Raw genomic sequence first — 12482 nt, 5'->3', positions numbered from 1 at the left:
GCTTAGTAAAGGCAAATCAGACTTGAAATTGTTCAAAAATACATCCCACTGTGGCCTTTTTTCAACCCTCATTACGACTAATGCTACGCTTTGGCTCCTACAACACATACAGATAATCCAACTACTGAGAACTATGTGAAACAATGGCTAATCATGCTTTTAGCCATCAATCAAGCCACAGAGTGTCCAGCAAAAGCTAATGAGGCATCAGGCCAGTCTTAGTCAGTTTAATGATTACCCCCTGGTGCTGCTTAATGGATTATGATTTCCGTTCTTACAGTTGTAATGGGTCCTGTGAATGTGCATTTCACACATAAATCAAGTTATGGCAGGACACTACACTGAATACATAGAAATCCTCTTTTGCCAGCTTTCTTATTATGGAAATGATTTGGGATATTAGCGGCCAGGCTCTGCAGAGTGGAAAAAGAGATGTGAAATGCAATACACAAGAGGGATTAAGAGTTTGTCAAGGCATGAATCATGACTCAACGACTCCATCGATTCCCTAAGAAAACAGTTGGAAAACAAAGGGAGACCATTGATAGGGCCTGTGTTCTGACAGAGCAATGGACACTTGAAGACTGACCCTGCCTTTTCTGTACCAAGTGGATGAATTAACGGATCAATACCTTGGATTGCCTAACCTAAAACCTAACCACAGGAGTAGACAAATAAAAAATTCACTGAGCTGGGACATTTTCCTATCCATGATGCCAGGTAACGATTCTGCCATTTCAGTCTCTTTTTTAAAGAAAACAAAAAGGGTAAAATTGCACCGGTTAAATTGTATTTTTAACAGAATTACCCTGAAAAAGCCTTATAAAAAGCTCGCTGTTGAAGTAAAGTGATGGCCAGATGTCTGGAACCAACTCCAGGATCCAAACAATGTAACTGAGGGCCACATAGCTGTCCACTTTTCAGGCTTCACTAGGTTAGAGAACTACAAAAAGTTTCAATATTTAGTTTTAATATTAGCCGAGTATGAAATTGGGACCTTTAGGAGCTGCTATGGAGGGAAATAAGAGAAAATACTGTAAGCTAAGATTGTGCTACCATGTCAAGTGTGGCTGTGGGCTAATGTAATTTACCCAAGAATGTTCCTGGAACATTCTCATCAACCAATCAAATTATTTAGTTAGGTTTACAGGAAATGTTGTTACAGGACCAACCAAAGGATGTCTGTTATCCATGTATAAATGATGTCATACTTGAGCCTGGCTTTCTTCTCAGACTTGTTTGACCAAACCTTCAAATGACAACGTCTCTCGTGCTTCTATGGTCCACCAAACCTTGAAGCCACTGAAACTCTAAATGGAAATATAAGGATGTTTGAATGTTCACAGATTAGTTCACACTCCCACAAACCACCCACAATAAACATCTGTGTACTTATTATCAGTCTATTGGGTAGAGAAACTTGGCGTGTAGCATAGATCATCTCTAGCCTCTGGATGTGAAAATATAACTCATTCCCCTTCTGTGTTTTGCTGAATCAGTAGCACCTTCACCCATGCAAATCCCCACTGCTGAGCCTGGCTCAGCTTTAATTATGGAGAGGCACTGACTGAATCACTGCATATTTGGACATGACTGACAAACAGCCAAGTCAGGGCAACAAGCCCAGCCGTGATGCTCTGAGGTGAGGACAGCGTTCTGAGAACACCGCCTCTATGGACCAACCGCATCCATTTAGGACACTGCGTGAGACTCGCCTCATGAATATTCAGTGAATGTAACACAAATTTGAGTCACTGTAAAGATGTTTCTGTCTCATGTGAAAATATTAAAAACTGTGAAAGATGTATGACTCGTGAATGCTCTTATGACTTGCCTTTCATTTTCTGAGTACAGGTTAGTGGATCACCTGCACCAGAAGTATCAGGATAGTAACTGGAATAAATAAAACAGCCTTGTTCCTTAAAGTCATAATGGAACAGAAGTTGCGATTGACTTTACTTCCATATGTCAAATAATCACAGTTTATCACAGTTTTCACAGAAATATTAAGCAGCATAACTGACTTCAACATTAATATAATAAGAAATTGTTTCTTGAGCAGTAAATCAGCATGTTACAATGATTTCTGAAGGATCATGTGACACTGAAGACTAAAGTAATGGCTGCTGAAAAATATATTAAAATAGAAAACAGTAATTTCAATTGTAATAACATTTCACAATATTACTGGTTTTACTTTATTTTTTTAACAATTTTTTTTTTTTTTTTTACTACCGTATGTATGCATGTATGAGATAAGACACAATTAAAACCAATAAACTGCATATATTGGTTTTGTATTCTTTGGGTGAAAACAAAGAGAAGCCGAAATAGTGCTCTTCATCTTTTTTTCTTAAGAAACCTGCTGTTAAATTTATGGATCGAACTGTTGCACAGACAAGGCTTTGTTAAAATACAAAAATCGAAAGTTAGGCTTTTCTAGGCCTGCACTCTAGCGAATTTACTTCTCTTGCTCTCACTACCATGCAAGCGATGATACAACACCCTCCTTTCCTTGTGCAGCTTCAGAAACAAACGTTCCTGCTCTCAAGACAGACATTAAAAAAAAAATATCGCTTTGATGCTGACACTGTGCACTTGTTAAATTTGCACAGGAATTTTAAGGAAATTCAATGAAAACATGGTTTATATTCTAAATTCTAAATATGTTACAAATAAAAGCAATTTTCTTCTTGTTTTATTTGGAACTCAGTGGATGCAAAACAAAATAAAAGCTTATTCAAAACCAATGAACAGATCTGGCATCAGTGCAAAAACAGCTTCACATTACATAAGACTAGAGTTAAAAACAAAATATTTAAAAATGTAGATCTAATAATATAAAAAAGTATTAATGTTGCTTGTTATAACATTGCCTGGCAAGCGTAAACAACTAATCACCACTTTGCATTAAACCCCTTTGAAAAGCATGCTCTTGTTTATCTTGACTGGCTTTGGGACATGTCCCGCACTACATTTTCACATTTATCCATGCATCATTATTATGTGTAAATAACAAAGCAGTCTTGCCCACTGAGAGATGTGAAATACATCTCCAGCAGTATAAACAGTGAAGCAAAAACTCCCGGTTGATGCATTTCTATTGTTGCACAGTTTATGCCCAACTGCATATAGTAAAACAACTTATTGATGTGTTATTCGCTAAGCTAAGGGATCTGTCTTTGTCATTTAGCACAAACCAATTCCTCAAACATAGAGATCCCATGATTTTTGGTATATCGTGGCTATATGCAATCAGATTTTCCTCTGCTGTTATTTTCCCCTGTGGTTATAATGATTATTTCATAAACACCAGGGAACCATGTTTGAGAGAAAATAAAATCACATCTCTCTATCTCTCAGGGTAAGAGGCAAACATTTGTAAAAGAAGCAGATCCTCTTGCGATAGGATTGCAAACTTCTGTCTTAGCAGCCATGAAACGCACAGAGGGAGATCATGCTGGAATGAGATGCGAATGACGGAACAAGTGAGAATGAGAAAGAGAGAGGAATATTGAATGGAACTTCTAGACCATCCTTCCTTTCTTCGTCTTATCCCTCGTTTTTTTGTCCTTTCCCCTCGTTCATCTCTTTCTGCACTGCTCTTCTACCATTAAGTGTGAGAAATGTCTCTGTTTATCTTGTCTTGCGTCTCATCACTCGCCTTTTTCTGAGGCTGATAGCAGAGAATACAAGTGAGTGCTGCCTTTGAAGTGATAATGGGATCATAAGGCCATCTTTGTTGTAGCTTTAAAAGCAAAAAAATGCACAAAAAAGCCTCTCATCCATGAAAATACAAAGGTATGCGAGCATCCCATTCTTTTTTGATATTGCTCTTATGACTTTTATTACATGCAGACAAGTGAAAGCAAAATTTTTATTTCACTGACAAATATAAAACGCAACATGCATTTTTACATATCCTCGCCTTAGTATCTTAATTAGCAGACAGTAAAGCTTTTTTAAAATTAAGAATGGGTTGCAACAGTGAGAACCAGCATCATTTTAGTGCACTGCGAGATTCCCTTTATCCTTGATTTCTTTAATTCAGGTTGACTTTTTCAATAACATGGTTAAGTTAACTCAATCTACTGCACGGACAGCTCAATGAATTGGCCTGTCACTCACTGGAAGATTTTGCATTCTGCATTAGCAACTGCAATCTACTTGCCTGTAATGCAATTAAGCAACAAATAGAAACCAGTGTTGGTCTCGCTGCATCTGTCAGATGGGGATGTAAAGGGATTTACCCGTGATTGGGCGAGAGGAGGTGAATGACTAGGATGAAGGTCAAAAACATTTTTTTCAAATCGATCTTAAGATCTATATCCTGCCAAATCAATGGTAAAGCCAACAAAAGCAAGACTTACCCAGTATGACCTCAGTCTGCATAGGCATAGAGAGAGCCGGGTGCGTGACCTCGCAGCTAAACAGGGCATCGTTGTCCAACTGTGGATTCAGCGTCCAGGTAAGCTTGGCCTGAACCAGCACAGACCCATCACTCTGGGGAATGTGTGTGTTGCTGAAGAAGTACAGGGGGTCTGTACTCTGAACCCAGCGAGGGAACTCCCGGCTGACCACTGTCTCTGGGATGGTCTCTGTGGCCGGGCTGGGCTCTTGGCCGGGCTGTCTGGCCATGTAGCTCCGCCCAGGGCTCTCCGTGTTGAGGCGTCCGGGCTTGCCATCCGGACCCAGCAGAGATAGAGACTTCCTCAGCTTAGTGTCATCCAGATCCCTGCTGATCAAAGGTCTGGCTCCACGCACACCAGCGGAGCCGGCGCCCTCGTAACCCACAGTGGGCGAAACGTAGGATATCACCTCTATCAACTCTCCGTCCCGCTTGAAGTATACCTGGAAAGACACACAGAAAGTTAAAGTGTGTGCAAGTTTTCTCACCTTCAGTATGTTTATTAGCACTTCAATTAGACTAAGACAATTTTTAAAACACCACGTAAACTTTTTAGTCCAACTGAAAACGTGTCAGAAGGACTGAAAATGAACAAAGTCCAACCTGCTTCTAAAATATGCTGGTATAAAATAAACAAATAAATAAATATATTAGGAAAACAGTATATGTGTCACATTATGATGAGGATGAAGATGCGAAGAAGCATAGCAGATCTAAATGTAGCTTAAAGGGTTAGTTCACCCAAAAATGAAAATTCTGTCAGTAATTACTCACCCTCATGTTGTTCCAACCGCGTAAGACCTTCGTTCATCTTCGTAACACAAATTAAGATATTTTTGATTAAATCTGAGAGCTGATCACTCCTCCATAGGTTTCTATGTGATTGAAACTTGCTGGCCCAGAAAAGTTATTAAAGAGATCGTTAATATAGTCCACCAAGTGACTACAGTGGCTCAATCTTAAGTATATCAAGCGACGAGAATACTTTTTGTGCGCAAAAACAAACAAAAATAACGACTTTATTCCACTATTCATTTCCTTCTCTCTGGGCCTCTAGTTGGTTCACGTAGTGTTTTGCGCTGCGCGTCTGTGTTGCACGTCACCACGTAGGCTCACTATTGGCCGACGCTGGTCATGTGTGTGATGCGTGATGACGTGTAACACAGACGCGCAGCACAAAAACACTACGAGGCCCAGAGAGAAGGAAATGAATAGTGGAATAAAGTCGTTATTTTTGTTTGTTTTTGCGCACAAAAAGTATTCTTGTCGCTTGATATACTTAAGATTGAGCCACTGTAGTCACTTGGACTGTATTAATGATCTCTTTAATAACTTTTCTGGGCCAGCAAGTTTCAATCACATAGAAACCTATGGAGGAGTGATCAGCTCTCAGATTTAATCAAAAATATCTTAATTTGTGTTCCGAAGATGAACGAAGGTCTTACGCGGTTGGAACAACATGAGGGTGAGTAATTACTGACAGAATTTTCATTTTTGGGTGAACTAACCCTTTAAAACTTTATTATAACAAAACAAAAGAGTGACATCCAACACGACAATAAAACAAAACAGGGTGCGCCATACACAACCAACACAAGAAAATCAACTCAGAGAACAAAAGACTATACACACAAGATAATGAACTAATATGAAACAGGTGTGAGCTAATAAAGGTAACAATGAATCACCATAACAACAAATTAACACAAACTAGAAACCATGACAACGAAAGGAAACAAGAAAATAATGCGACAAAGTCCACAAAAACGAAACCAAAACACCAACATAACGTGACAAAATAAACTATGCAGTTTTAAATAAATAAATGAGTAAATAAAAGTGGGATGGAAAAAGACTCCAATCGGCCCCTAAAATATTCATGGCATAAAATAAAATAAAATATTTTGATAAACAAACAAACAAAACCGGCCCATAAAATATGCTGGTATAAAAAAATAAAATAAATAAATGGTATGAAACAGTTTTCATATCATTTTTATTTATCATTTATCTTCATACCAACATATATGTAAACTATAGGTTATGGGCCAGCTGAAGACAGTTTTTTCCCCACTATTTTTTATTTATTTATTATTTATACCAGCCCCTAAAATATGCTATAAATAAATAAATACTTTTCCTTATCTATCTAAAATAATATTATTATATTTAAAAATGATGTGAACTGTTGCATCAACAGAAACTCATGACTTCATAGAGAATCCAAATCAAATGACTTCAGATGTTTAAATATGTTCTTCACACTCTTAAGACTCGCACTGATGTGCTACGATTAGTTGGCAGGTCATGTATTACTACTAGTACAACAGTCAGTAAGTCTGTGCTTGACTGTCACCTGGATATGCAGGCTGGTTCTGAAAGTGCTTTGCTGTCTCCACTCTCCAGCATTAAAACCAGCATAATTTTGGTATAAAAATGGTATGAGGAATAGAAAGTATCTGCTGCAATCAAAGTAAACTGTGAAATTACCTGGCTTGTGATTGGCAAGTCTAAGCAAATGTATCTGGGAAAATGCTAAGCGTCATTCAGCCCCTCAGCGCTGGTGAATGGAAAATAAACGTGACACAGTTTCTGCTTTGTGTTTATGTTCCACCAGCACATTGCTGTAACAGCCTCTCTCCACTACAGTGCATTTGGGTATTAAGATTCCCGGCTGGTAAATCACTTGACAGGGAATTAAGTTCCCACTTCAACACACAACCTCCAGATATGTGTATTAAATTCAGTAGGCCTAATGCCTGTAGCATTAATGTTTGCACAGTGCTTTGCTTGTACCCCTTTTCCTCTCAATCCCTCCCTTACCCTCCACTGCTCCACAAGAAAGAAAGAGAGGGATTCGGCATAAAGCTATAAATGCTCTGTGTGCTATATAGATATATTATATATAATCTGCTTGTCCATTCAGGGACCTTTGGACTCTTTAAATTCCGTTCGCACAAGATCAAAGTGTCATTGCATTACACAAGACCTTTCCTTGCACTGTAGCCCTTTTCTGCCCTTTCTTTATGTGTGTGGTTTAGTCTGGCTTTGATTTGATCCCACCATTTATGCCCCGCACTCTGCAGGGTAAATAAACAATGTAACAAGGGTGAATTAAGCTCACGTCCTTGAGAAGTCTTGTTTCCTGCTACTGTAGCAATATCACAAGAATTTAGATAGATAGGAAGTGAGAGTCTTGTAAGGGACAGCGCTCTTTTCCTCCACGCGAGGACTGTTTTTGCGGCTAATGTGCTCTAAAGTACACACTTTATCTCTGCTGCTGAGAGAGGTTAACAGCATATACCACACTGTGGCTTTTACTTGCATTATCGGACTATTTGCCCCTGCAGCCACAGGGAAGGGGAGACAAAAGCAGATGCATAGTGGAAACCACATGCTAATAGCTTAGGCTTCAGACAACAGCTAATGACTAATATTAGTGGCTGTGTGAGATAACAAAACAATGGCTTGACTACGGAGGCTTTTTAGAAAGGACAATGCAATAATTCATGCTACGGCTGAACAGAGGCTAGTTCAATTGCAACGTATGGAGGATCTATAGGCAAGTGAAATGAGGGAGTTTTCTAAGCAAGCATATGAGCAAATGCCAGTTTGTCACATGCCTGTTTGCCATGTAAACACACAATATGGGGTTGGTACATTTAAAAAAAAAAAATGTTTTTGGAAGAAGTCTCTTATGCTCAACAAGGCTGCATTTATCTGATGAAATATACAGTATAAACAGTAATATTGTGACATATTATTGCAATTGCAAATAACTGTTTTCTATTTGAATAGGCTATTCTAAAATGTAATTTATTCATGTTTTAACACAGCTACATTTTCAGCAGCCATTGCAAGGGTTAGTTCACCCAAAAATGAAAAAAATAAAAATAAATCATCAATTACTTCCCGTTGATGCAAATCTGTAAGACTTCCGTTCATCTTCGAAACACACATGAAGATATTTTAAATGAAATCTGAGAGATTTCTGTCCCTTCATTGATAGTCCACGCAACTACCACTTTGTTGTTTCAAAAAGTTCATAAAGAGATAGTAAAACTAATCCACATGGATTGAGCGGTTTGGTCAGTTGTGCTGCTTAATATTTCTGTAAAAACACTGATCCTTTTTTTCAGGATTTTTTTTGATAAATAAAAAGTAAAAAAACAAACAAACAAAAATGGTACATAAATTAAATGTTTTAAAGTTATAAAGTGTGACAAGCAGAATTCACAACCAAAGGTCGCTTTTTTCAGTTTGCAAAGCATAAAAATGCATACACATGATCAAAAATGTAAGATATAATGTTAGCCTTATTTCTGAACTTTGATTCATCATACAAAAGAAAACAAAATATCTAGCCAAACTTCAAGTTGTGGTGCTGCAACGTGATCTCATGAGAATACGTTTGTATTTTTACGTAAAGTGTAGTTATACGATACGTACATGTATTTACGTTTTATTTAGTGACGTATTTACAGCACTAAAACGTATAATATTTACGTATTGACAGAACAAAAACGTAATTTATTTACGTATAAACAACTTTACCGACGTACAAATTTGTACGTATTCCTTAACTTATGCATATTAAAATCGTGGCATTAATGTTTTCACTCTATTGCATTCAATTGTCTTATCAATTAAATTTTCAGTCGCATTTATTAATACAGTTTAACGTTAACGTTACTCATATAATAACATTAACGTTACTCATAAATAATAACATTTCGCTCTGTTCGTGCCTTCTGCTGCAAACTCGTTTCGGAGGATTAGCCTATATGGTGTTAAACAAGAATACACTTTAAAACCTTAAAATACCTTCTTCAATCGTTTAAACATTTTGTAATATTTGGTTTATTTACCGTGAGACACAAAAGGCGTTTTCTCCTACAGACCCATAATACACTAAAACACAGCATAAATTCGCAAAAGACATCCATTTTATTAGCTTGATGTAATCCAAATCTTTAGAATCCATACGTTTGCAAGAAACAGATCCAAAGACCGTAAAGCGTCTGGACGTGAAGAATTCATCAGAATGCAAAACGGACTTCAGGGTAGGAGATGGACTAAAAATAAACTCCCAAAACTTATTAAAACGTATTCTGGAAGATGAATTCTTCAAATAGTGGTAGAAGAGGATGTGGTGCTGGTCCTTCAAGAGTCACTCTCAATCTGTCTGTCTATAAAGCCTATAAAAAAACAGTCTTCATGTATTTCACAACACTTCAGCTTGTGATTCTTATTAAGAGGGGGTTCATTTTTAGGATTCTTTACCTATCCTAAGTCTCTGAGACCCTGACACCTTGCTCTTCTGGAGACTCCAGGTAGGTTGCAGGTCTGGAAAATGGTGGTGCTGAAGACTTAAGGGTTCCTGATGGTTTCACACTTAATTCTTCACCTTAATTCTTAATTCTTTTGCAGTTAACATGTGTCTTTTCTTCTCCACCTGTATTTGTTTGACCCTGCTGACCTAATGAGCATTTCACTGTCCAACGGTCATGCCTTAACTGAAATTTCTAGTTTTGCATTAGTATTGCATTCTTCTCATGGGCATTTAATAATTTTTTGACTTTTCAGGCTTAGTTAAATCTCTTTTTTGGCTTATTTTATCTGTAAATGAAAACTTGCCTAATAATTCTGCACACCTGAATATAAGGCGTTTTTCATTTCCAGCCTTCATGAACAATTATATATCACTTATAAATTATTAAATACAAAATGAATAGTAGTTATTAAGATTAATATGGTTTGGAATTGGCAAAATGTGCCTGGGAATAAAATATGATCAGAAAATCAACGTGCCTAATAATTCTGCACACACTGTATTTAAAACTTTAAAAACTAAAATAACTAGCTTCCGGCAGTTCATGCCTCTCGCGGTTCAAACAAATAGGGCTGGGCAAAAAAACTCAAGCTCCTCCGACATTTCTCTTTAAAAATTCTCATTTTAGACTTCTAATTCGTGACTGGTGTTTTGATTTGCTATATCCTCTGCGTTTCCATGTTCGCCAATGCGTCATGCGTCAGGTCAAGGGTTACTCTTTTTACGTAAATCGATGCGTACGGCCGTCTGTCTGAAGCTAGTTATTTTAGTTTGTAAAGGTTTAAATGGATATTTTTCTTACACAAAAGCATTGCTTCGCTTCAGAAGTATGATGGATGGATGCACTTTTTTGGGCTTCAAAATCTCGTCCTCCATTTACTGCCATTATAAAGCTTGGAAGAGCCGATTGTATTCGTCTAAAAGAAGAAAGTCATGTACACCAAGGATGTCTTGAGAGTGAGTAAATCATGGGGTAATTTTCATTTTTGGGTGAACTATCCCTTTAATGTGTCTGCAGTACCTACATGTCGCCAGCATGTGGAGCTATAAATCCTCTTCCTCAATCTGGGTTAAATATGAGAGAGAGAGAGAGAGAGAGAGAGAGAGAGAGAGAGAGAGAGAGAGAGAGCCTGCCTCTGCAAATAGTGCACAAAACTCCTATTCATAGCCATGCTAATCACCAAGGTAACGGTCACACAACATGCTCAACTCATTCCAAGCCCCATTCTTTGCAAACACAGTCTCTTCAATTATTCATACTGTAATACAGCTCCCTGCAATTTGAACAGAATGCCGTTCGTGAGTTGCGGATGCCATACTTCAGTCTTCAACACAGTCTAAACTCTAAACATACGCTCTCACCAACATGTTTCTAAAGAAATGTGGTAATACTTTACAATAAGGTTTTATTTGTTAAAATTTGTTAATGCCTTAGCTAACATGAACTAACAATGAGCAATATATATTTTTTAAAGCATTTACTAATCTTTTTTAACATTAGTAAAAATCAATAAATAAACTAACATTAGTAAATAACATTAGTAAAAATTATTCGTTCACGTTAGTTCACACTCTATTAATGAATGTTAATAAATACAACTTTGGTTTTGAAAAATGCATTGATAAATGTTGAAATTAGACAAATAAATGCTGTAAAAATATTGTTCATTGATATTAATGTTATATGCAGTGCTGGTCAGAATTATTTGCCCCCTTGGTAAATATGATCAAAGATGGCTGTAAAATGATGGGGGGGGGGGGGAGAATCACATTATGAAATAAATGTTTTTCTCCAAAACACGTTGGGAACAATTATTTGAAATAAACCTTTTTATTTGAACCTTTTATTAAATACTTTTTGCAACCTCCTTTTTCCAAGATAACAGCTCTGAGTCTTCTCCTATATTGCCTGATGAGTTTGGAGAACACCTGACAAGAGATCAGAGACCATTACTCCATGCAGAATCTCTCCAGATCCTTCAGATTCCCAGATCCATGTTGGCGCTTCTTCTCTTCAGTTCAGTCCACTCATTTTCTATAGGGTTCAGGTCTGGGACTGGGATGGCCATTGCAGATGCTTGGTTTTGTGCTCAGTGACCCATTTTTGGTTTGATTTTGATGTTTGTTTTTGGATCACTGCCACAGAAACAATAAAAAAAGAGAGCTTTTTGGCAGCAAACACTTAATATGGGTTTGGTTCATACAGGGATAAAAAAGTACCCCATGTGTAAAATGAAATACTCTGCTGTATCTTTAATGCTGTGGGCCTAATTTTCTGCCAGAGGTCCTGGACATCTTGTTCAGATACATGGCGTCATGGATTCGATCAAATACCAACAGATAAAAAATCAAAACCTGACAGCCTGCGCTAGAAATCTTATAACGGGCCATGTTTAGATCTTCCAACAGGACAGTGATCCAAAAGCAAACATCAAAATCAAAACAAAAATGGGTCACTGAGCACAAAACCAAGCATCTGCAATAGCCATCCCAGTCCTCAGACCTAAACCCTATAGAAAATGAGTGGAGTGAACTGAAGAGAAGCCAACATGGATCTGGGAATCTGAAGGATCTGGAGAGATTCTGAATGGAGTAATGGTCTCTGATCTCTTGTCAGGTGTTCTCCAAACTCATCAGGCAATATAGGAGAAGACTCAGAGCTGTTATTTTTAGGTTGCAAAAAATGTGTGTGTCTGCAGCAGTACAGTAGTTACAATATGTTATATGTATAACAAACTATGT

General features: G+C 37.5%; 1 protein-coding gene across 2 annotated transcripts in view; it reads right to left on the bottom strand.

Annotated features, from left to right (window-relative positions):
* igsf21a (immunoglobin superfamily, member 21a) overlaps positions 1–12482 on the bottom strand; it is a 224195-nt gene that overhangs the window by 12651 nt on the left and 199062 nt on the right. For both annotated transcript variants that reach the window (XM_084100556.1, XM_084100557.1), the window contains exon 6: positions 4371–4851. In XM_084100556.1, coding sequence (XP_083956682.1) covers positions 4371–4851 — 481 coding nt within the window. The remainder of the gene's footprint in view (positions 1–4370; positions 4852–12482) is intronic.

The sequence above is a fragment of the Abramis brama genome (assembly GCF_963993115.1).
Source record: "Abramis brama genome assembly, chromosome: 23".
Lineage (NCBI taxonomy): Eukaryota > Metazoa > Chordata > Actinopteri > Cypriniformes > Leuciscidae > Abramis > Abramis brama.
The sequence above is the reverse complement of the archived record's forward strand: the minus strand, read 5'-3'. Positions and strand labels throughout refer to the sequence as shown.